The sequence below is a fragment of the Lycorma delicatula genome, chromosome 4 (assembly GCF_047948215.1).
Source record: "Lycorma delicatula isolate Av1 chromosome 4, ASM4794821v1, whole genome shotgun sequence".
Classification (NCBI taxonomy): Eukaryota; Metazoa; Arthropoda; class Insecta; order Hemiptera; family Fulgoridae; genus Lycorma; species Lycorma delicatula.
Genome location: NC_134458.1, coordinates 119,629,855 through 119,657,238, shown reverse-complemented (window position 1 = coordinate 119,657,238; position 27,384 = coordinate 119,629,855). Strand labels below are relative to the sequence as shown.

General features: G+C 29.3%; 1 protein-coding gene across 5 annotated transcripts in view; it reads right to left on the bottom strand.

The window, feature by feature from the left end:
* Positions 1 to 27,384, bottom strand: part of SERCA (ATPase sarcoplasmic/endoplasmic reticulum Ca2+ transporting SERCA) — a 180,647-nt gene that overhangs the window by 41,558 nt on the left and 111,705 nt on the right. For all 5 annotated transcript variants that reach the window (XR_012756167.1, XM_075364067.1, XM_075364066.1 and 2 more), the window contains exons 4-16: positions 22,377 to 22,459; positions 18,147 to 18,251; positions 15,290 to 15,428; positions 13,993 to 14,135; positions 12,394 to 12,657; positions 11,461 to 11,684; positions 7,157 to 7,370; positions 5,808 to 6,101; positions 4,216 to 4,500; positions 3,426 to 3,638; positions 2,759 to 2,979; positions 1,422 to 1,557; positions 79 to 231 (exon numbers count right to left, since the gene is read on the bottom strand). Coding sequence is in view for 4 of the 5 variants with exons in the window: in XM_075364067.1 (XP_075220182.1) it covers positions 79 to 231; positions 1,422 to 1,557; positions 2,759 to 2,979; positions 3,426 to 3,638; positions 4,216 to 4,500; positions 5,808 to 6,101; positions 7,157 to 7,370; positions 11,461 to 11,684; positions 12,394 to 12,657; positions 13,993 to 14,135; positions 15,290 to 15,428; positions 18,147 to 18,251; positions 22,377 to 22,459 (2,474 nt within the window). In the remaining variant the exon portion in view is untranslated. The remainder of the gene's footprint in view (positions 1 to 78; positions 232 to 1,421; positions 1,558 to 2,758; positions 2,980 to 3,425; positions 3,639 to 4,215; positions 4,501 to 5,807; positions 6,102 to 7,156; positions 7,371 to 11,460; positions 11,685 to 12,393; positions 12,658 to 13,992; positions 14,136 to 15,289; positions 15,429 to 18,146; positions 18,252 to 22,376; positions 22,460 to 27,384) is intronic.

The following is a 27,384-nucleotide window of genomic DNA, read 5'->3' as shown; positions in this document are numbered from 1 at the left end:
TAAAAATAAAAAATGTTATCAGGAAAAGTTGGTGGTACAAACAAATGCAACTAAATTTAAAAAAAATCATATACAAACCAAAGCATAATAAGACATCTGTGGACCGTATGGGCTGTACATGAACCACCAGGCAGCTGCACCAACAGTTGCAGCTCCTACATAACCACCAATAGCGAGGTAACGGAAGAACAACCATCCTGAAATAAGACCTTCATCAGCTTTTCGGGGAGGCTGAAAAAAATGTTAAAAAACCAAATTGTAATAATTACAATACATTAGTACAAATACAATTACAGCCACAGACTAAACCTGCCAGGTTAGTCTAATGGTTAAACTCGTCATCGCAAAATCAGTTGATTTTCAGTCAAGATTTCTAAGATTCAAGTCGTTGTAAAGGCAATTGCTTTTAAATGGGTTTGACTGTAGATACATAAATATGGGTTTGTCTGTGGTTATAATATGGGTTTGTTAACTGTGGATACTGGTTTTCTTTGTTGGTTGAGTTTCAATTAACCTCATTCCCAGGAGTGGTTGACCTGAGTCAGTTCCAGACTACATTTTTACCAGTACATTTACATTTACATTTTATTGTACTACATCTGCAGCTATGTTAGGCCTGGCAAGCTTGCCAGGCCTAACATAGCTGCAGATGTAAAATATATATGCAATTACTGCTACTAGCTAGTAGCAGTAATTGCATTTGCCTATACACACATACACCCAGACCTGGCAGTAGCTGGAAAACTGGCTGGAAAAATATATACATGATCAACTATTTTTAGAGTAATTATTAAATAGTGTTTTCTAAATACATTTGTTGTGGTAAGTTTATATTTGATTAAAAACATCGTTAAGTTAAAAACAATGTTTGATATTAACAAGCCATACAATTTTCTTTACCAAAAATTGAAATGATTTTTTTTAAACTGAACTAACTAGTTAATCTGAAAATAGCACTGGATTTGAACTGCTGACATATTTAGTTGCTCAATAATAGAAATTTTTATATTTGGAGTATATATCATGTCAACAAAATATTTTGTAAGGTGGTGCTTTTTAACATAAATTTAGAATTTAAAAATTATTAACATAACTTTATTTATTTACATTTCCATGAAGCTGTCCTACAGTACCAACAACAGTACTCTTTGTCTCTTGAACATCCTGTTTGTCTAATATACAACTTGGCATAGTCAATACTACTTATTTTATATATGCTACAGTGCGTTGTGTTAGCAGTAAGAAACAAATCTTGTAAAATGTGTTACAAATTAATTTAATTAAAATAATATATTTTATATTATTTTATTATTCTGAATTAAATTTAAATTGTTCATTACTAAAAATTACTTAATTAAAATTTGAATATAATAATCATAAAAAGTATTTGATATGAAAAACAATTAACAGTATTTAATTACCTTGTCCATAATGTCAAGATCAGGTGGGTTAAAACCCAAGGCAGTAGCGGGAAGACCATCAGTTACAAGGTTGACCCACAACAACTGTACTGGAATCAAAGCTTCTGGAAGACCAAGAGCAGCAGTAAGGAAGATACTGCAATAAATCAGTTTATTTCAATATTTTCACCCATATTAAACAATATACAGCACAGTTATATGAACTATTTATATCATTTATGCATTTTTAATGCATATTTATAATTAAAATAAAAATGTACTCAAAATTACTTAAATTTTATGTAACAGTGAATTTTATTAATAAGCCTCTCCAGAAAGATGTTTATATTTAGCTATAACTGATGACAGTCGTTCTAAAAACTAGCTTATGAAATAAGCTACTTTTCATTTGACATTTAATGAATGACGACTGTAACCAGTATTTCATTATGAATACAAAGCCTTTAAAAAATGGTATTTCCTGATACTTTAGCAAGTTTAATTACCCAATACCTGTTTTTTAGGCTGTAGGTATGGAATTCTCCTGCTGTAATTCATTTTGGATTTAATCTTTTCCCACTTTTGAGCAATACCTTCAGAAATAATATTTGTTAAGAGAATATAATCACACTTTCAAAAATCTGGGAATTCATCACAAAGGTAACATTTTATGTTCTAGTGCAATACCAGTAATCTTTGCAGATATTCTCTTACTAGTCCTTTAAACCCCAAAAAAGTTTTAATTAAACTACTTCACAGCATATGAAAAAAGAAAATCAATACCAAATAAGGGCTAAGTAATGTTCTGAATAATAAAAATAAATATAAAACAAAAGGCTTGATGTTTTGTACTAACATAATATCATTTTGGAAGCAAGCATTTCCAAAAGCTTCATTGAAACTGCTTCAGTAGTCAACTGAATAAATATTCCATACACACACCAATTTAAACCTCTTTTTTAACACTTTTTATTATGCAAATTATTTTTATTTACTTTCCCTTTTTATAAAGTAAAATGTATTCAAATACGATAAATATTTAGACTAATTTTTTTTATAATCATGATTTATCATTTAATTTCATTAAATATCAGAAGGATAAGCAAATAGTTGATTCCACCAACTAAACATCTAAGCATCAAAAGATATCTCCAAACTGGTGAATTCTGTTTTATTACCCTTTAGGATTTGTTTATTTATACTGATAATGATAAGCAATAAAATTATGAAAACTACATTTACATGATTAAAAAAATTATTTATAAATAAAGAAACACAACTAAATTAAGTGATTGGTATATCAGCATATTTCCTGAATAAAATTAGCATAAAAGAATAAAAATGTTAATTTTGATTACCTTACGACTTCACCAATGTTTGAAGAGATAAGGTAACGAATGAACTGCTTCATATTGTTGTAAATGGCACGACCTTCTTCAACAGCAGCTACAATTGATGAAAAGTTATCATCAGCTAATACCATCTCAGCTGCTGATTTAGCTACAGCAGTACCAGAACCCATGGCAATACCAATTTCAGCTTTTTTCAGTGCAGGAGCATCATTTACACCATCACCAGTCTGTAATGAATAATAAGTTAAATATCATTTAATGTAAACAAGACTTTAATTTATTCATATATGAATCTTAGACAACTGATTCACTCTGAATAACTTTTTACTAAAAATACTCCTTCCTCAGATTTCAGTAGTAATATATATTAATATGAAATATTATACCATTAATAATACACCAAAATTATTTATTTTGTATACAAAGAAAAACCTAGAAATTTTAAAATCTTCTTGAGATTTAAGAATATTTGATAAGTCAAACAAAAGAATTAAATGAAAACTATAAAAACAGTCAACCCCAAAACAGTGATTACAGTTTCATGTTTCAGTCATATGCTAGCCAACATTTCTATCAACTGAGCTGGGGAGGCTGATCGCAACTAAGTACATACATTTTTTAATAACAAATAAAACATAATTTTTTTATAAATAAAACAATAATCAATACATACCATAGCAGAAATTTCATTCATGCTCTGAAGAAATTCAACAATCTTTGATTTGTGAGCAGGTTCTACTCTTGAGAATAGCCTAGCTCTAGCACAGGCAGCTTTTTGTTCTGCAGTTGGTAAATCATCAAATTCTCTGCCAGAGTATGATTTTCCTGTTGTGTCTTCATCTTCAGTAAATACACCAATACGACGGCAGATAGCTTCAGCAGTAGCCTGTAAAACAAAAGGAATCAAAGATGAAAAACAATAATACTTGACAACAAAAAATTACATTAAAAGAAAAAAGGAGCATTTGCTTAAATTTATAAAAGAAAAAATAATCAAGGAGAAGAAAGAGCCTGTTTTAACTCTTTTTTTTTTGTGCATTTCATATGTTTGTGATGAAGTTATGCTCAAAAATGTTTCAGATTTTCATGAAATTTTGCAGTATGTTTCTTGTAATTTGACAGAATGTTATGATTTTTCGTAAACTTTGATCTATTTTTACAAATAACAAGGTTACATAGCAGTATTTCAAACAGATCAATATACAGAAACAAGATTGTAAAATGTTAAAAGTCACAAGATTTTGAGATAACAATCAAATAGAATTTCAACGAAATTAAATAGTAATGCTTAAAAACTCAAAAAAACCACTTCTACTTTTTATCATATTTTCAAATTTCACATGCTACTAAAAATAAACTATAAATTTTAGCGTACTTTACAGGATATGACAATTCTAATTCTAAAACTTGTGACATTGAGTTTTTTTCATAATAAATAACAAAAATAAATACGATTACTTTACCTTGTTATCTCCAGTGATGACAATGACACGAATACCAGCAGCTCTGCATCTTACAATTGAGTCAAATACTTCTTTACGTGGAGGGTCTAACATACCAACAACACCAACAAATGTAAGGTTAACTTCATAAGTATAGAATTTGGTTGAGTCACCAAGATCCATATCTTCTGGTTTCAATGGATTGTCTGATGTGGCAAGAGCCAAGCAACGGAGTGTGTCACGTCCAGTACCATACTGTCTGGTGAGATCTAAGATGCGGTTCTTCAATGTGGCAGTCAATGGAACCTAATGAAAACAATACATAATTAATAAATATAAAGGAATAGATATATACAGAAATAAGTTAATTATATAAACATTAAAACTTTAAAAATTTAAAATGAACATGATTATTATTTCTTAAACAAGAAAAATTAAATTTCATAACAACTGTAAGACATTAACTCCTTATAGAAAATTTATTTTCCAGTACTAGTCTTGTACTAGTATTTATTTTCCAGTACACTTAAATTTATTTCTTCTTGTTAAAATGCATTTTTATGTAACTTAATTTAAGTATAACAATAAAAGAATAAATTAAATATATAACAATGATTAAATAAATAACAAAGATGGACCACTGAATGTGAAAATAGGAGGAGAAAAGATTATGGAGGTAGAAGAATTTTGTTATTTGGGAAGTAGAATTACTAAAGATGGACGAAGCAGGAGCGATATAAAATGCCGAATAGCACAAGCTAAACGAGCCTTCAGTAAGAAATATAAGTTGTTTACATCAAAAATTAATTTAAATGTCAGGAAAAGATTTTTGAAAGTGTATGTTTGGAGTGTCGCTTTATATGGAAGTGAAACTTGGACAATCGGAGTATCTGAGAAGAAAAGGTTAGAAGCTTTTGAAATGTGGTGCTATAGGAGAATGTTAAAAATCAGATGGGTGGATAAAGTGACAAATGAGGAGGTATTGCGGCAAATAGATGAAGAAAGAAGCATTTGGAAAAATATAGTTAAAAGAAGAGACAGACTTATAGGCCACATACTAAGGCATCCTGGAATAGTCGCTTTAATTTTGGAAGGACAGGTAGAAGGGAAAAATTGTGTAGGCAGGCCACGTTTGGAATATGTAAAACAAATTGTTAGGGATGTAGGATGTAGAGGGTATACTGAAATGAAACGACTAGCACTAGATAGGGAATCTTGGAGAGCTGCATCAAACCAGTCAAATGACTGAAGACAAAAAAAAAAAAAAAAAAAACAATGATTAAATTACTTTCTTCTGGATACAGCTATTCTTCCTCCATGAATCAATAAAAATTGTTGTGATAAAAAAACCATGACAATTTTAAGGCTGCCAAATTTTAATAAACTGGTAAAAACAAAATGGAAAAAGTAAGAAGTGAAACTGTAATTTTATTCTGTATTTTAGTACAGAACACACTGTAATTATTGAATAGCAAATTAATTATAATTTAAATAGCCAAACCAAAACTACCCTAAGAACCGGTTAATTATATTATATAACGTACTATTTATCTGCAAAATAATACTAAAATCATAAATCAATATATAATAAAAATTATGAGTCGAAAATTTACCTTCTGGCCACCAACACGAGCATGTGAACATCTATCCAATACACCTTCTGGAGCACCCTTGACAAACAATTTTGGTCCAGTTCCAAGTTTAGATGGTTTAAGGGGAACGCAGTATGATGACATAGATTTCCTGTCACGAGAAAATTCAAGGGTGAATTCCTTCTTCCATTTAGTTTCAATATCTTGTCTGACAACAATAGCGGCAGTACGTCTATCCAATCCAGTTTTTGGTACGTTGAATGGGTTCAATTTTTCAGCGAGGACAATCAAAGCAGTTTCAGTAGCTTCACCAACCTTTAAGGGAGAACAATTTTTAATGAATAAATATTTTTATATCTTGTATTCACATTAACAAACTGAATTTATTATTCACAATAAACTAATATCAATAAATGATTGGCTGAGTGATTCTATGATATTCAGATATTTTGTGGAATTTTAAGAAATGGAATCCATGGGTACATCTTTGGACCACTAGTCCAGGAGGAATTATAAAATAATATGCAATAAAAAATATATAAATAAGGATTAAAATGAGTTTATAACCGATCAAATAAGTTGACTAAACATATAATACAAAAGTTAGCATATTTAAAAAAAGTAACATCACAAAATAAACTTGCAGGTAAAAGTAACAAAAATATTATGAGTATCATAAATTTGGATCCAAAATTTTTAGCAGTCCTGCAATTCATTCTAATATAAAGAATTTTAATCCAAGTAGATGGTGTGAGTATAAAGTGCAGATGAACTGACAAAATGAGTTGTGACAACGTAAGTTTTATTTTAGTACATATGTATGGGCAAGACTGATAAATGATGAAGTTTACAATATTTTTAGAATTGAAAAATGGAAATTTACATTCAATTCTAATATAACTAAACAGTAACAGAAGGAAAATTCCCATAGAATAAAGTATTTAATTTGATATGGATATGAGATAAGCACAAATAATATTTTCTTATATTTCAATAACATCTATTCGTAAATAACTTTATCTGAATGCAGGCCAAAATAGCTGATAACTGAAAGGCACTTCCACTTTAGTTAAAGTTTAAGCTGTTATAGAGACTGATCATACTTATGTTATTATCTTGCCATCAATGAGGGGATATCAGCTATGTAAGTGTTAAACAAATAATATGAGAAATTTTTATTATTAGTTGTAACTAGTAAAACAATAAGCTTCTAGTTCAATGAGATTAATAAAAATAAATTTCCTTATATTTATATATAATAATAACAAATATTTTTGCTTTAAATATTATTATAATTATATTCCTTACTGGAACAGAGAAGTTAAAAAAAAAAAATTAAGTTTTGAACATATTTATAATAGTAAACTTACTTTTTCAAAACACTGTTTGATTTCATTGAAATCAATAGCGGAGTCATTGCACATAACACAGATAGTTCCAAGTTCATGAAGTGTTTCAAAGTCTCCACCCTTAACCTTTTGGCCCTTTAAGAATAAATCACCGATAGGTTCATAAGTTGATCCAGTAATCTCGAATTCAAGGAATGAGCTGTCATTTCCTTCAGCTTTGTCGAAGATGAACATTCTAAAATAATAAATTAAAGAAAAAATATGTATTGAATTAAAACACATAACATAATAAAAGAAATTTCTACCTTACCCAAAAACATTTTCAATCTGAATTCCTCAAACAGCTTATTGCTCTAAAATACTTAATTCAAAATACACATATATCTAAGTAAACAAGGATTTGAAAATTAATGTATTTGAAGAAGTAGGAACATAACATATATATATATAAAATGGTCAAATGTTTGCTTTAAGTATTATATATATACACATTTTAAGTAAACTTAATAATTACAATAATTTAAAATTTAATGCAAAATAGAAAATAACAGATTTTTTAGATATTGAAATCAAAATATACATAAATAATGTAATAGAAACACTATTTTATAGAAAACCAATACATTTAAATTCTAACCACCAATGGTCACAAAAGATTAATATATATAAAAACATGATATTTAGAGCTATTCATTATACAAAAAAACAATAAAAATAGACTCAGAAAAGAAATAAATAAAATAAAACAAATAGCAATATGGTTTTGATGATGAAATTATAGAAACAATTTATAAAAAGCAGATTAAAAAATACGAAGATAATGTATACTAAAATGCAACAACAAAACAATAACGGAAAAATTAATAATAGTCTATACCTAAAATACTATTACATAAACAAAATAATAGAAAAAATTATTAATGTATATGATAAAAATAAATAAAAAAGGCATATAAACCAAATAATAATCACATTATAAAATATTTAAAAAATAACACTAATAAACAAATTTGAGAGGAATTAAGAGGAATATACAAAATAAGTGCAAAGAATGCTATAATATTTATATTGGTAAAACCAATAATCATCTAAAAAAAGATTTACAGAACATAACACAGAATATAAAAAAAATAGGTATATCTAATGTAGCTGACCATTTATTAAAATACAAACACAGCATTACTAATTGCAAAAATAATTTAAAGATTTTAGAAGTACATAATGATGATAAAAAAATGAATGTGATCAAATAACATTATAAATAAAAACAAAAGAATAAAATGATGAACCACAAGGATTACATTTGAAGGTGATGATTTAATTAAAAACATAATAAAATTATAATCTAATAGTTGGCAATAACGACAAATAGAATGAAGGAAAATACCATGTTTTAAAGATTATATCATTCTAGTACTGGACAGCAAAATTTGCATATACATTCACAATACTCAAAATTTCAAAAACGAAAACAATCTAAAATAAAACTAAAATAATTTATTTTAAAGAATTATAATGTAAATATAGAAATCAATACTAACTGGAGATGCGGTATGTCACAAAACTCGATTCTTGAAAACTAAAATGGTAAGTTTAATTTATCTAATTACTGTGTTTTGGTACCTACAAACGAGTCAAGTTTTGTACCTACAAACTACGATTTGCAGACAGCACTGATTTTCTGTTATCACTTAAAGAAAACTGCTGCAGAATCACATTGAAAGCTTGTCAAAGCTTACGGTGAGCATGCTCTTGGTAAATCACAGTGCTTTGAATGGTTTAAAAAAAAATTCACAAGTGGCAATTTTGACGTGAGAAACGAAGAACGGTGGAAGACCACTGAAAGAGTTTGAAGACAGCGAACTGCAAGCATTACTGGATGAGGATGACGCAACTCACGAATTAATTAAATGTAACACGAGAAGCCATCTCCATACATTTGAAAGCTACGGGAAAGATCCAGAAGATGGGAAAATGGGTTCCACATGAACTGAATGAAAGACAGCAAGAAATCCGAAAAATCAGTTGTGAAATGCTGCTTGCCAAGTACAAAAGAAAGTCATTTCTCCATCGAATTGTGACAGGTGATGAAAAGTGGATATATTTCAAGAATCCTAAGCGTAAAAGATCATGGGCAACTCCAGGCGAACCATCGACATCAATTTCAAGGGCAAATCGCTATGGAAAGAAGACAATGTTCTGTGTTTGGTGGGATCAGAAGAGTGTGATCTATTATGAGCTGCTAAAACCTGGCGAAACAATTAATACTGAATGCTACAGACAACAAATGATCGATTTGAATCAAGCATTGCGTGAAAAACGACCAGAATATAAAAAAAGGTAACACAAAGTAAATTTGCTTCATGATAATGCACCATCACACAAAGCAAAACCAGTCAAGGGAACGATTGAGGTGTTCAGTTGGGAAACATTTTTGCATGCGGCTTACTTTTAAAACTGTAAGTTTTAGCAATGATTTCAATTAAATTATGAGTGTAAAAATACTTTAAGTATAAGTTTTCACTTTTTTGTGTCTTATTACATATTGGTTGTAGAGTAGTTATTTCGCTTTGATAGTTGTTTTTTACAAATATTAATTAAAGTAATATCATATCCACTTTCAAACGCTAAATTTTTTACGATATTTATTTCATTATTTAATTTTTCTTTGTTATGTCTGCGTTTGAAGGCTTTATCAATATTCTGTACTAGGTGTTTATATTATATATATTTTTAATTCTACAGACTTATTGATTATCGTTTTTTATTCTTAAAAGTGGTATGCATCATAGTTATAATGTTATCAACTGTGGCCTATACTGGCAATGTTGAAAGGCAATATAATCGCTTTTTTTTATTCTTATTTACCAGCAGATTTTGTTTCTATATGGAACTACCAGATTCTAATTTCCCTTTTAATAAATTACAAAAATCTTCTTTTCACATATCTTTGAAAATGACAAATAAATCAACATTTTATATGATTTATCTCCTTTGGCAAGCTTTTGTTATTTACTTTTTTTAAAGTTCATAATAGCCCATTTCAAATGTATTTCATTTTTTACATACTGAGCATAAAGTATAATGATTATGAAAATACTGAATGTGAAAATGTATAGCAAATTAAGTGATTGATGACCAGAAAAATTAATATTATGGATGTACCAAGTAATAACAACATCCTTAATATTTTCTTCTGCAAGGTAAGAAACCACAAATTTTTTAATAAGGTAAATCATGCAAAAAGGATGGTTTTTTTGTAGAAAAATGGAAGAAACACCACCAAAAAATTAAAGGAATATCTAAATATTATTTATTCTTCTAGTGATAGTAGCTTACATCATATTGCAATCGCATTATTTATTTTTTTAATGATGGATGAGATATTGTAACGTGAAAGAAACGGCAAGTTTGACTGGAATTCAGACTCAGAACATTTCTAACACAGATTCTATGAAAATTCAATTTTCTCTGCCTTTTTAAAATAAGATCTATGTGACCTGAAAAATGTTCTTGCCAATTCCAGGTGACTAATAGTTTTAAAATTTGTATGGGAAACAGTAACACTTCCAAACAATGATTACAGCTAAAAAGGGCAAGTATGTTTAGACTAGCTTAATAGTTTCACTCCCTAATGAAAATTTGCATTTATTGGACCTGTCAAGGGAATAAACTAATTTAACACACTATTTCCCCTGATCAACCCTCTTCTTTCTTAATTATGATTCCTTCTTATGGAAATAAGTATAATGGAGGGCTGCATCAGATGCCACACTGATATCATCTGAAAGCCAGTTTGGCAACCACTGTCAAGGTCTTGTCCAGGAATTTCATAATTTACCTAAAAAAAACTCTTACTGAATGATGTGGTTCAAGAATCACAGCAGAGCAGAAATTATATCAATTCTGTACAATACATTTTTTATCTGGCTAATTCAATTGCTAGCTAGGTTGTATAGTATTATCTAAGCTCTATAATAGCTGATGATAGCATCGATAAAATTAAAACAAGTCTTTAAACCAATAACTAAAGACATGAATATTTTTATTGCATACATATTTTTCATACAGAACTATGATAAACAACACTGTATATAATGTAATAATCTTGTAAATGTTCACGAATTAATGCAGCAAATGATTTTTGTCTGTAACTTTAATTTAATACAAAGAAAATGATTTTTTCTTAACAGTATTCTAATAAAGAAAAAAACATTTTTAAGTCATAGTCACAAGCTGGCTTGGCAGCCTTCATTTTACAAACATGTGTCTTTTTTTATAGACATACAGAGAAAATTTATTTTTACGCTGATGTAACAACATACCTGCTAACAGACATCTGGTTTGTTGTGAGTGTACCAGTCTTGTCAGAGCAAATAACAGAGGTACAACCTAAAGTTTCTACAGATGGCAATGAACGTACAATAGCATTCTTTTTCGCCATACGACGGGTACCCAAAGCCAAACAAGTTGTGATTACAGCTGGTAAACCTTCTGGAATAGCTGCTACAGCCAGCGCAACAGCAATCTTGAAGTAGTATACGGCGCCCTGCATTGAAACAATATACATAAAAAATTCATAACAGATTTATTAACAGAATGTATTAAATTAAAAAATTAACAAAACTGTGACTTACTAACATTATCTTAATACCTCAAAATTACAACAAATACAACAATCTCTTGTAAAAAAAAAAAGTAACCTTCATCTTAATCTCTCAATATGGGCAAGTTTTAAATAGCAATACATTTCAATTTACAATCAATTCAAACCAAAATTTAACATTATTACATTAAAATTATTAAATATAAGGAACAGACAACAAACAGGATCTTGTTTCAACAAAATTACTTCAATCAGTAACCAGAGAGAATTACGTTAGAGTTTTTACAAAACATGAATATGATGAAGTAAGCTACATGAACATTAGCTGGATTATGGTTAATAATGAGAAGTAAATAAAGAAAATAAAAAAAAAGTATATCTCTAGATAGTCTGAAGGAGTTCATACAAGCTGAAAGAAATATAAGTGATACAAAATAGTAAAGAATTTGGAAGTATTTTTATAAAAACTGATATTTTTAAAAGAGAAAAAAAATCAATGTAATGTAGATGTTGTTTTGTAGGATTAAACAGTCTGTTTTCATTCTTTATAGTCTTATTCTTTGAAAGTTAGTTAAAAACAGATTTAATTATTAGTGGAAAGATTAAATAATACTACAAAATAATACACTATAAAATAATATACGGTACTCACCTTGATCCATGATCCACCATGAGCGGGGTCATTAAAATGACCAATGTTAATTGCCCAGACAGCAACGCAAATTACTGAGATAACCTTGGATAACTGTTCACCAAATTCATCAAGTTTCTGTTGCAATGGGGTCTTGACTTCCTCAGTTTCTGACATTTCAGTTCGGATTTTACCAATAGCAGTGTTAAGACCAGTTCCAATGACAACACCACGTGCCTTACCTGCGGCTACATTGGTGCCAGAGAAAAGGATGTTTTTCTTGTCCTACAACAACAAGAATTAAAAATAAATAAATAAATATATATATATATATATGTGCCATAAACAAATTTTCATCAAACAGCTAAGCCCCTGAAGTAATTATTATTAAAATAATTTATGTCAACATTATTAGTCATTAACAACGGAAATAAAAAAAGGAATAACGTATCAAACTGAAGAATATATATGTATATAATTTTATTATTGAATTATAATAATTCAATACAGTGGAAAGATGTCTAATAAAATAAGTATATGTATAATAATTATTATTATTATTAATGTTGGTAAAGTCATACTTTATGAAATCATTTAATCTATAGCGAAGTCTGATAATCCATGCACTGTTAATTATTTATAGCAGTAATTTGTTTATGATTCTTTTATGTGTATTTGTGGGTCCATAATTGTTTTGTAAAAATAATACTGAGTGAAAAAACTTATGTCTATGGTGAGAATACACAGTTGGGGTAAGAAATATCTAGAAATGCATCCACTCAGGATAGTCCGGTTATGCTATACTAGAGCATTAAGAGTGGAGTAGCGTACTGAGAAGAATTCACAGTGAATATGTAGAAATAAAAATATCCAAAAATAATTGATTCATTTACTTAGTTTTGTATTTTAACAGGGATTATGAGTTCCAGCTTTACTTGATAGCCACTTAATTGTGCTCATTGTACAAGCACTAAACAATTATATAGCCAGTCTCTACCCATCAGATCACATTAAGGATGCATGACTCTAGATCCTCGTTCATCAGCATAGACCTATGAGAATCAGATCAATATTTGTAACATCAAATATGGAGGAGTTTTAAAAAAATGAAAAGAATGGTAATGAAAGGAAAATCTACCTTCGACGGATCTCCAATATGAGAATCCCATGTTGAGGAAAGCCGATTTGTCCTCTCTACATAGGAAGTGCCCATCATGCCCACAATCCAACAGGATAGAGTTTTATCCAGCTTGGAGTAGCATAATATTCATCAATGATTTTGCATTAACCAGTTTAAATATATTTTGAAACAAAAGCTTTTTTCTCTAGTAATAAAATCTTCTTCAGGAACATGAACAACAGTCCTAAAGAACAATCTTGCCAACTCCTGGAATTTTATCACACGTCTAAATATCAAGCTGAGTCATTCAACCAGAACCCTCCTTTCATAGAGATGCATTAAAATGGATTTGAATTTGCAACCTTGTGGAACAACCAATTTGTGATATCAAGTATGGGTATAAAATAATTAAAAATATATAGATAATAACAAATTATAAATAAATAATAATGTATGAATAAAATTACAAAAATTAATTGCCATTAAATTACACATGTTACCTGGTTAACAGCTCTTGGGTCAGGAACAGGATCAGTATGTTTGATCACAGAAACAGATTCACCAGTCAAGATAGACTGGTCAATCCTAAGTGTTGTGGAGAAAATTTTAATTATCCTAAGGTCAGCTGGAATCTTGTCACCAACTGTTGGGAAGAACAAAAAAAATCACAAATTAACAGGAGTAATATTAAAACAAATAGGTAAACTTGGATATCTTGAGAAATTAATAAACTACCAGACTAAACTGACTGCAAAATTGTGGTGATGATTAACAAAACTGTAATTTAGCAAACATGAGTTCCTGTAAAACAATTAATTTGGTTTTGATAAAACTGTATTACGTTTACTGACACAGAAGAAGTATATTTTTAACATTAGCTTAACATTTTCACTAAATTACTGAAAAATAATTATTTCACTTTCAAGCAAATGATTTAAATTACTATCTAACTATAAATAATTTATTGTTTAAATAAATATTTAACATTTATTTATTATATAACAGGAAGCAATAAAAATTGTTCAAAATTACATTAATAAACCAATTAGGAGTGATGAAACCCCATAGGGTTTTGAAATTACAAACATTAATCTCATCAAACCTCACTTTGAACAGTGTTTCAGAAAATTGAAGAGAGATCTGTTGTACATTTCAATTAAATTAGTGTGACAATTAAACTAAGTACATCACTTACTAATCATGGCAAGAGGATATAATTTAAGTAAGATCATTTATTAATCAACAACTACAAACATTATAGTTATGTCATTAAATTGTAATTTTACTCATTAAATATCATATCTTACTTTTATAAATGACTTTTAAAAATCAGATTTTTTTACAATGAATAAAATGTAAAATATTTTAAATAAACAGGTTAAAAATCGTCGATGTTGTAAAAGATATATACAAACATTACATAAAACAGGAACATAAAAATGTATTTGAAAAGACTACAAAAATGACAATATTACTGTTAAGAAAAACTTTTAAAAGGAGCTGTGAAAAAGCCACAAACACCAAGTCCGATATGAATTAAAGAACAAACAGTAAAGTGGATGCATAAAAATCAACTGCATAAATCAACATTTATGCTATTATAAGAATTAGAACCCATTTGTAAGGGCTTTGAAGTAATCTTCAGCAATGAGAAAAAGTAGTTTTTTAAATTACAATTTTGGTCTCAAAGAGGCAACTAGTATCCACAGCTATAAAAATTAAATATATCTGGCTACACCATAATAATAATTTTGGCATAGTAAGACACAATCATTCATAAAATGAACAACCACTCACCTGATATTTCAACAACATCACCAGGAACAATTTCCTTCGCACGGATTTTTTGTACACCAGCTTTGTCTCCTCTGACAACTTTACCCATTTCAGGTTCATATTCTTTTAGTGCTTCAATAGCTGATTCAGCATTTCTTTCCTTTAATAATGAAATATGCAAATGAATAAGGATTAATTTAAAAGATAATTAAACTTATGAAATTATAAATAAATAATCACATGCAAAAACATAAGTTAAGTTCCATGTCCTACTTTTTGCGAAAACAAAATCAATGGTGGAGATTACTGATTAATATATATTTTTATTAGTCAGCTGTATTTTCTAGTATTGCCAGCATCTCTTCTTAGGATGGTAATCAATCCAGCAAAAAATGTGTTTAGGACCAAATTATTCTAAATAAAGCAACCCTCCTGTTGAGAGCTACAGTTTATTTTTATGACTTGATCCTTAGTTACTATTATAAAAAATCAGCACAAGTTTCCTCCAATTGCTGATGTATAAATTATAATTTATAGGTAAAATTTTAATTTAGCGTTACAATATGTGATTTTTACCTTACGTTGTAATTTAATTAAATTTTTTTTTGTAATGTTATTTTGGCAAAAATTTTAATTATAAAAAATCAGCACAAGTTTCCTCCAATTGCTGATGTATAAATTATAATTTATAGGTAACATTTTAATTTAGCGTTACAATATGTGATTTTTACCTTACGTTGTAATTTAATTACATTTTTTTTTGTAATGTTATTTTGGCAAAAATTTTAATTTTAATTGTTATAACAACATTTAAATAACAGCTTATATTAAACTGAACTGATTGAACAAATTTTTATAACATCGTTTATTTAATGTAACAGTAGACATAATATGAAATTTTTACTCTACAAGATACTAAGTATTGAAAAAAATGCAAAAAGATTTTTGCATAGAATGAAAAGAAAAATTCAGATAATGAAGAGATTAGATTAGACAGAAATACTGATCTGTTAAATGTCTAAGGGGACTAAACAGTAAATAAACTGTGCTTTTAAATATGAATAATGTCAATATGGAGTAGTATGAGTAATATGAGTAGTATTGGTTAAAATACTTTACGAATGACAGAATTATTGAAAAGTATATAAATGAGGTAACTGAAAAAGAAGAGTGTAAAGAAGAAAAGTAGAAACCGAATCATAGAGTTGAAAATGATTACTGATATGTGAAGTGACACCCTAACAGAATAAAATATAATATTAAAAATAAAGACCAGAAAAGGTTCTGTGATAAAACAAGAGATAACAAATTTTTTTTAATACAGAAATATGTAATCCTTTACCAAAAGATTGATCTGCTATTAGTTTAAAATCTGATCTTGATCTGTTACTTGTTTAAAATCAAATGCAAACAACTGAACTAATGATTTAAATGATAACTGTACATAGTTAACATGGGTAACATGGTTGCTCAATTAATTACAGTTATTAATAGGGTAAAATTATATATATTACAAGTAATGGTTCATACATGTAGTTCTTTAAACTATTATTAGTTTACTTTCAATGAAAACTCTAATTATTAGTTATTAATAGGAAAATAATGCTGTGGTTTATCAAACGTGTTTGCTTAACGGGGTTACCCATTGGTCCAAACTACGTTTGTTAACAACTCAGTTCTATAATTTTCAGTAACCTTTTATATTTATAATATATACTCAAATCTAATAAAATCAGATTACATGGAATATCAAAAAGCTATCTATTGCTAACAAAATTTTAAGAATTTCTTTTAGAGAAAAGTTATATTAAAAACATTATTTTTTTCAGTAACGTTAAAAAAAGTTCTTATTAAAATCTACTATAAAAAAAATAAATATTCACAAAGAAAAACGTGAAGTGACTTTTTTTTAAAAAGAGAGAAAAAATGTCTTAGACAAAAGAACAAAAGAAGCTATTGAAGGTTGAATGATGTATTATAATCTTTGTTCTTATAATGCTTTGGTTAGAAAATCTTTAACCAGTTTACTTGAATTGGTATTAAAATGAAAGCTGAAGTTTATATAACAAGAAATGCATAATAAATAAGATAAATTGCACAGTATGTATCTTTATCAAATTTAATGGTAGACAAATGATTATAGTGTCACAATTAGAGCTTAGAAGGAAAGATTCAATACAGTAAAACCCGTAGGATTAGGTATTGATCACTACTTGTTCGTGCACCATACAGTTGCTACAAAGGGGATATTATATTTCTAATGATCAATACAAAAGAACAATAAAAATAAACTAAAAATCTATTTATCAACACTAAATAAATTATAGATAATTTTTTTTGTTGAATATTTTGCTAAATACAACCCAACAGCAGAGTAAGTTGATAAATGGATTAAAAATTACAGATAGTTTTAATTATCTGTAAATTTTTTAATTATATTTAAATAAACTGTTAAGAGATAAATAGTTTATTTGGTTAATCTCCACTTTTCCAACTCAAACATTCAATAAATCAATTTTAAATATTTTCATTTCTTTCTTAGTGCGCTAGAATAAACCAAAGTAGAATTCATTTCTGTGGCTGACAATTTTCTAACAGTGATTTGTGTATGAATGAATACATAAATCATTTTGGAAGCTTGTAACTTAAATTCTTTGAAAGTTCCTGTAATTTCCTTATTGAAATGTTTACCAGACTTCACAAAGTTAATTTTTCAGTTGGGAGACAGAAATCTGGAGGCTCACTGGTTCTAGCAGTAATTGTTAAAATTACAACTGAAATGTTCATCAGATTCAGACAAATACAAATATTTATAAAGTAATTACAAATATTAAATATTTTATAAAGTAATTACTAATACATAAACAAAAATACTTACTTGCCATACACCTACAACGGCATTAGCAATCAGGATAAGTAAAATAACAAAAGGTTCAACAAACGCTGTCAACTGGTCATCATGTTCTTCAAATAAAGCAAGTACCTGTAACAATTAATAATTTATATTTAGTTATAACTAATAATAATAATAATAATAATGACATTACTCTAGCATACATATATGACATAAATAATCTACTCAGCAGTATTTTTGTACAGAACACAAGGAGAATAAAAAATACTTAATTAACCTTAGAAAACATATAGAATTGGCATAATATACATTAATAAAAAGCTGCATTTAAGTAATATTTTTTTCACATTACAAAGAAGTGAAATAAGGCACAACAGCAAGATTAAAATGAGTAAGCTTCTAGGACAAAAATTTAACCAGTCTTTCACATAATCAAAATTTCACTATATTTCATAAATTCTCTACATGTTAGAGCTTTCAATTAAATCTTTCCCCAATTAAAATGGTTGTCATTTTAAAAAAAAATTATACAAAAACAAAACCTGTTTTTCAAATAGATGGCATATAATTTGAACCAATTCTCCATGCACGTTAACATGAATCTAAATCTATCAGCCTAAATCTGCATCTAAACAGCCATTCCCTCACAATTTTGAACAAGAATAAAAAGAACATAGACTTTTATTTATGTATATACTTAAATAACTGAGTATATGCCACAATGCTAACGAACCAACAGCAGTAATCTACTTAAAAATAGCCATAGTATGACCTTAAATACTGAAATTTATGGCAAATCCATTAACTGCTTAATGTGTTTCTAAAGTCAATATGCATTAACTGTGTTAAATAAGCATGTGATGTAAATTATTATATCACATAAATTACTTAAACAAATAGAAACTACTCGATAATGACAGTGGAATGGTAATTGTAACCAGCATTACTAGACAACTAAAAATATAAACAGAATAAATTCACATAAATTAAATTAAAAAAAGTTTTTTTTTAATATAGAAATTACTAAAAAATTCAGGATACAGGTTAAACCTATTCCTGATATCCATACAAACAGACATAAACAAGATATTAATATTTTTGAACTGAGGGGCTCAAGAGAAGAAATATAAAACCTGGGAGAAGGTAATCTTTTATTAATAGTAACTATTTCTCTCACAGTAACACTTATGATAAAAAAAGAACAATAAGAATAAGAATCCTTGAGTTGTTTTAACAAAATTGCCAACTATACGCAGTACTTCTTTATGTACCATGTTCATTATTGGATGTTACTAACCATCTGGGCAACCATAACTTTGTCTACAAATGACTGGAATAAAGAGCTACTTATCAGGTAAACCTCTGCCATAAATTCATCAACCGTGAAGATGAAGATCAGGTTTTCTTCCCATTTGAAGAAACTTTTTCTATTCTATTCTAATTTCTATTTCTCAGTGATCTGAATTGCCACTGACATTTGTTAAAACACCCAAATACTTTAACTATTAACATCTATTAGTAGTGATTGGAAAGTTTAAGACAGATACCGCCGCTGCCAGTAGGAGGAGGTAGATTTACCCACAGGTGTAGAAGGGGAAGCTTGTTTTGTCCTTGAAACGATCACTGCAATATCTTTGTTCAGCAGAGACTGGCATCCTGGTGAGTGAAGATGTGCTTTTGGTTCTCAGTGAATTATTGATTTTGCAAAATGGATGAAAAAATGGAAGAATGAGTTTGTGTCAAAATTTATTGGAAAATCAGTTTTGGGGACTTATGAACATCTTTTGGGAATAAATATCTGAGCCAGTCAAATATTTTTCTCTGGCTCGACAGATTCAAAACCAATGAAAATATTGTGAAAGTTTGATATTTAGTACTCTCTGAACTTAGATTTACAATTAGGGAAATAGCTGATGATTGGATTTAAGTTTCTACACAGTTTCAATAAATTTTAACTGAAGTTGTGAATATGTGTTGAGTGTCTGTGAAATTCATTCTGAAGTTGATGTTAGACCTGTCCTTTAGCGTTTGTGCAAAATGTATGCAAGAAAAGGCTATGCAAGAATTGGATCCTCCACCCTCAACACAGTGGCTTAGGCTTATGATGTGTTCTTGATCGTACAATTTTTGGCCAAATTTCAAATTCCTGTGCTTCCATAATCCACCAATTCCCTTGACATAACCTCTGTTTACTACTACCGGTTTCAATCTTATTACAAGTCCAATCTTAAAGCTTTCCATTCACACTTACCTTATCCTAACAAAAAGAACATATCTTATCCTCATTAAAGCATCTTATTAATAAGAAATCACTTCCAGAGACGTTCCAGGTGTTTTAAAACTATCAGGTGGCAAGGATGCAATTTAGCATTTTATGTAAAACTGTTATCTCTTATCTATGAAATGATAACTGTTATTTATCTATGCTATGTCACAAGATTTATGATTAATGAGGACCAAACATCAAGGCTGACAGTGAGTACAAAGAAAATAGTATTAATTTAATGAGATGTTACTAATATACTAGCTACTTAAATAATTCATTCAATGAAATACATCATTCTGAAAATAAAAAAAGTGATATTAAACAGATTAAACTATAAAAAAATAAAAGAATCTGATTTAAAATGTATATAATCAGAAGCCTAATTTGGGAGTCAAAATGATCTTTATATTGCAGTCACCAACTTCTAACATAGAAATGTAAATATGGATAAGAGGTACGGAAAGAAGAGAGAAATATGGTTGCTACAGATGATAATCATTACAAAAACACTTTCAAGTTTTAGTCTCTATGTGTATTATTAGAATACAGCTTGGCAAACATATAATGCAAGATAAGACTGACTGGCAAGATAGAAGAAGAGTAGAAAGAAGCCAGAAAGAGCTGCTAAAATTAGCTTTCATTTTTTTTTCTCTTCAATATAAATACTATCTCTAGAACAAACAGAATGTTCATTAAGTAAGAAGATGAAGAATAAGAAATAGTAGTCATATCCCACCCACACATACAAAGTCACATACACACACAAAATATATATACACACACCACATACAAACACAATACCTTGCAGCCAACCACAAGTGACTTCAATGAACTGTCAGACAGTATATTACATTCAAAGTCAACTAAGTTAAGATCTATAAAATATTGCCAAGAAAAAAATTAAAACATTAGATCTTTTGCTAAATGGCAAACTGCCTTTTTTTAGGGAACTATAATATATATATATATATGTTTGAAAAAAAAAACATAATATATCAAATTCTATAAGCTGAAAAAACCATAAATTTTTATAATGAATAAAATTATCCAATTTAGTCAAGGTTAAAAATAATATTTTTACATGCATGCACGCGTACACTATATATATATATATATAATGTGTGTGTACTGTCAGGGATTCTTGTTTCACAAGGAGGTAATAAACTACCTTACCTTTATTAATGAAAGATTCAATCAGCAATTCAAAATATCACTGCCCAGAAAATGATGTGAAATGCAATATGCTCTTGTTTTAAGACATTCATAGTTATGTTGACAAGTTTTGGGCACTGAGTAACAAAGTAAATTGTATTACTAATAAACTAAAAGTTCAGCTACACTTAATGTGTTTCAAGAAATAAATAAATAAAAATAAAAAGATAAATAAATACCAAAAGCTGAAACCATGTTTATGATAAACCAACTTCCCTTTAAGTTTAACAATGGTAAATGAAGTTTCACTGCATGACATTGTGACATTTAATAGTGAGTGGCCAATGCCCATTTATTTCATTTAAAAGCAATTTTTTTGTTTAGATTATCATTAGATATATATCTGCTTAAAACTTGTTCTTGAAAATAAAAAATCCATAAAGCAAAAGGAATCGTGCAGGTCACAGCATCAGTTCCTAAAATTTAGATACGTATTTGTAAAAAAAAAACCCATCAAATTTATACCTACTTTATATACATAAATTACAATGAAATCAATTATATTCAAAACCATGAATAAATGCTGAAATAAAATCTACTATTCTCCTTCTTTTATAAACAAATTTTATGTAAAAAATGTTACCAACCTGGCGACAAAGAACAGTACTCTTGGCCTTTTCTCAGGAAGGTCCTGAATTTGGTTTAGATATTGCTTTTTTCATTTGATACAAAAATCCATTTTTATATTGTCATCTACAAGCTACAAATTTGATTGGTACATAAATCATAAAAAGATAAGTTTAAAATTAATTAAGAATTTATAAATTAATACTTACAAATGAAATAATAGCGGCTAATAATAAAATCTTGACTAATAAATCATCAAACTGTTCCAATACTAACTGCCAAACCGACTTTCCTGTAAACAAAAATATAAAGTTAGTAACTAATTAATTTAATCAATTGCAAAAGATAAAACACATTTTCTTTTTGATTGACATCAAAACTGCAAGCTTCATGTAAACTTAATAAGCTTAGTAAACATGGATTCATCATCAGTTTTACATTACATCATGTAATGCATTATCGTTAAAAAACTTGTAATTGCTATGATCAACTGAATTAAATATAGATAAGTAGTTCAGTTAAATATTAAAATACGTGGGCCAATTTAAATAATTAATATGTTCAAAATTTATATGATCACTGAATAATACAGGTTTGAAATCATTAATTATTTAAATTGGCATATCTGTACTTAAAACAATATTTAATTCACCTATTTTGGTGTGCATTCATAGGCAGTTTTTTTAATTTCATATTGATAACCAGCTTTTAAATGAAATCTAAATAAATACATTTTACATGAAGCATGGATGATGAGGAAGGAGAGGAGTTAAGGACTTCTCAAAAGCCTCTCATAGAGGCTTTTGAGAAGTGGATATAGAGGATGGATAATGTAAGACGGACGGATAAAGTGGGGAATGAGGAAGTAATAAAGAGGCTTAAAGAAGAAAGAGCACTTATGCGACAAGGAAAAAGAGAAACTGGTAAGGACATGCGGTTAGAGGAAGTGGATTCATGACTGCATTAGAAGTAGAAAGGGAGCGAGGAAGAACGATGAACTTAATAGATGAGGTGAAGACTGGATACTATAAGGGGACAAAGGTGAAGGCTTGGGACAGAAATTAATGGAAACAGTGGTGACATAATAAGCAGAACACTACATTACGATGAAGCAAAAATAGCGAAGTGTACTAAGCCAAGGGTATTGTATTGTGGAGTGAGTAATGATGGCAAAACTGCTGATAAGGAAGACAGCTTTTCCTGATCAGAATCACAATCAGTAAAGAGTGAGCTAACAGTATAGAGGGAATAAAAATTTCATAACTAACCCAAAACAAATATTATCCTTTTATTTATTTTAAATAACTAACATACAACTTATTGGTAAAAATAAATAAAATAAAAAAACTAAAACTTCAAGTGTGTTACTCATCAGCAACAATTTAGTTATAATAAATTGCATCATTTCTTATATATAATACTTTTAATTATGGTTTTTTTTATGATATTGAAACATTAGAACACAAAAGTTACAAAAATAAGCTCCCTTTTCAGGTTCATACAGTCATCTTCAGATACATTAATTTTTTTAAACCTGTTGTAAAAAAAATACGAAGTAGGGAATTATTTATACAAGAAAAAATTACAGAGAATAACCTGATTTAATAAAACACAAAAAATAATAACAACCATGGGTAAGGGTATCGGAGCCCTTACTGCTACGTGTGAGCCCTAGGATGTCAGTATCGTGGGTCAGGCCGTACCTGACTCCCTGGCCTGGGCTAAATTTGTGGGATGCCGTGGACTGGAGGAACCCAGGCAGGATCTATAATTCGGGGCATGCCCAACTGTATCTCCACCCGCACCTTGTGACATGTCAACTAGGCTGTGGATTTTTCATTATCCACAACATCCATGGTAGAGGGTCCACATAAAAACCCTTGTTCTGGAGCGTCTCTGTCTTTACAGCCAAAGAGGAAGAAGAGTGCCAAGTTTAGTGACAAAGAAGAGTTTATAGTTTTAGAAAAGGATTGAACCAAGTTTTGACCTAAGAGTGGAGGACCTATTCCAAAATTTCTAGTTATCAAGAAAAAGGAAGGTGATTTTTCTAAGATAAGCCCCTTCGTGAAAGCTCGAGGCATCATGGAAGTTGCTGGTGGACCGGTAAAGAATGTAAGGAAGACTGCAGTAGGACTCTTTGTTGAAATTGTCAACAATTTACAATCCTCAAGGTTGTTAAGGCGAAGAAGATTGGACTATTAAATATTGACCTATCACCACATGGAACATTAAATACGTCGAAGAGTATAGTTGTGTGAAGGGACTTGCTGAACTGCACCGAAGAAGAGATCGTTGAGGAACTCAGTGATCAGAAAGTTATAGCTTGTTGTCGATTGAACACCCAGCGTAGTGGAGAAGTACAACCTTCCGTGTCACACGTTTTGACTTTCAACGGGCCAAACGGCTCAGATAAGATAAAGGCCGGGTTTCATAGGCTACTTGTCCGTTCATCCCGACACCATTGCCATGCTTTGGATGTCAGCAGTACGGACACACAGTGGCATGTTGTAGTAGGAAACAGACTTGTGTTTGTGGTGAACTGCTCCATCCTGACGACCCATGCAGAGATCCACCTATCTGCGTCAATTGTCAGGGGAATTATTCAGGGAGATCTAGAAGTTGTCCAATATATAAAGAAGAGGTAGCAATCTAAGATATCAAAACCACTCAAAAGGTGAGTTATGTATGTTGCAAAGAAAATTGTTAAAATAGATCGCTGAAGACAATATCATATGCAAAGCTGTGTCATTTTCTGCATCTTCCTTCAATGCAAAGGATGTAATTTCAGAACTCGCTCCAGTATTAGCAAAATGGTTGAACGTATCATCGACAACAAACTTAGAAATCGTCCAACCACACAAGATAGTTTAAAATGAGAGAAAAAAACACCAGCTGTTAAGCAAAACAGTTTGTCTCCATTGAGGAATGAACCTTTGAAGAAGAAAGAACAGTGAATGCAGGCAAGAGAAGCCTGAACTGAAAGTAAAAAGTACCGAAATCCCCGTTCAAGGAAGTGACAAGATAAGAGGTGAAAATCCTAGAAAAAGAAGATTAAAAAAATAAAAATGGAGCCCCAAAAATCATGGAAACCTTTAGCAGAGAGGATGAGGACTATGGACGTCCCACATGTTTTATCAGTGAGTGCATACAGTTTGGACTGTGATGTACTACTTACCGCACCTTCAAACCCTTGTCATATTGTATTTAATAGTCTTTTCAATGTGCAGTTTTTTCATCACAGAGAATTTTTTGTTTTGACAGTTTTTAGCAAATTTTGTAAGAAATGGCTAGAAGGATTTTAAAATAACAAGGGCCTTTACACCCTTGTTGTGTTGTGTTTTCAGGGTTTTAATAATCATTGACATATCTACCTCTAGATGCTCCTTTTGACAAGACTAGTCCTTGACTATGTCACCTGTGCTCTGTTTTTTTGGGAGGTAATGATATTATTTTTTTGGGGTGGAAGGGCCTAATAACCAAAATAGTTGATGCCCCTAAAACTTCTAAATAGATACAAATGACAGTAAAAAAATTATTTCAAATAAATTTTGATAGAATGAAATTATAATTAATTTTAAGCTTCAATGCATTAAAGTGTTAAAACACAATTATTATTTATTTTGAAAAAAAAATTATAAGAATGATTTGATTTAGTACATAACATGTTACATTATTTAATTACTATTATTTAATACAAGTGTTGACATATAATAAAAGTCTAGTTTTTTTAGACAAGGTATGCAAGATACTCATGTTTAACTTAACTAAACTAACCAACCAGTAGGTCAAGTGTGGACAAGAATGACTCTTATAACTAGACTTGACTTAATAACTAACCTACACAACAAGCTTAGAAATGCTACTACGGTGACAGAAACCATTATTAAACCAAACACCTTACCTAGCCAAAGCTAAACTTAACATAGCCATTACTATTAAAATTAACAATGGTAATAAAATTATTATAAAACAAATATAACCATCTTTCTTATTAAATAAACAACACTTCTAAAATGGTTGGAAAAAATAGTTTAAATAATACAACATATATAATACATTATCATCTTCTTAGCATTAGATTTCGAACCAAAATTATTGCAAACTAAAGAACAAAAAAATAAACTAGTATCAAATATATACTTACATATTAGAAAAAATTCTTTAATATTTACATGGAATATGGCAGAGAAATACAAATGAACAATATGAAAAATATAAAGGAAAAGAATAGAGGCCTTTGAAACATGATGTTAAAGTAAGAAAACGCATGGGGAATAGATTATTTAGTTCTAAAAAGAGGTAAACGAGGATGGTTAAGCATGACAAAAATTAAAATATACGAAACGCTGAGGATATATAATGTAAAAGCTACAATGAAGTTAGATTACAGCAAGAAATATAATAATGCAAATGTTAATCAAACCAGTTTGATCTAGTGATGAAAATAAGCAGTAGGAAAAATGTAACTGAAATTTGTTTTTATATCTCTGCATATTACTTTCGATATAGTGTTTTATTAAGTTATGTGCATAGTGCAGGCAGGAAGTCAGATTCTGACAGCCCATGCTGACAAGAGCAAGTTGTCACTACAGGTAGTGGTTGTACAAAGATGGACAGATAGTGAGGAATGATTAAGTAATGAACAGGATTAAAGAAACGAGAGCACTTATGCAAGAAGTAAAAAAAAAAAACTGGTAAGGACATGTTGTTAGAGGAAGTGGATTTATGACAACTGCATTAAAGTAGAAAAGAAGCGAGGAAGAAGAATGAAGTTAATAGATATGATGGAAACTATAAGGGGATGAAGGAGAAGACTTTGGACAGAAATGGATGGAAACAGTGGTGGCATAAGGGAGACAGATTGGGCACAGAAACAGTAATAGTCTCATTATAAGTTATGGATTTGAGTGATGAAGTTGATCATTTTACTAATAGCTATAGAAATTCAACACTAATAAAAGAGAGAAGTGGTGTTGATATTTTTGATAAGTTTAGAAAGACTTATGGAAAATACTATTGTCTTTTTTCTCAATTTAAAGAGATATCATAACAAGTTTTTCTATTATTTTAGAACAGAATAGAAACTTTCTGCTACATTTTAGGAAAAAACTTTATTTGTTTACAAAAGGATTGGTGTATTTTCAAAAAATCTTTCAATATTAGGCTTTCTGTTATTAAGAAATAACGCAAAACAGTATAAGTAAAAGAGTAACCTGT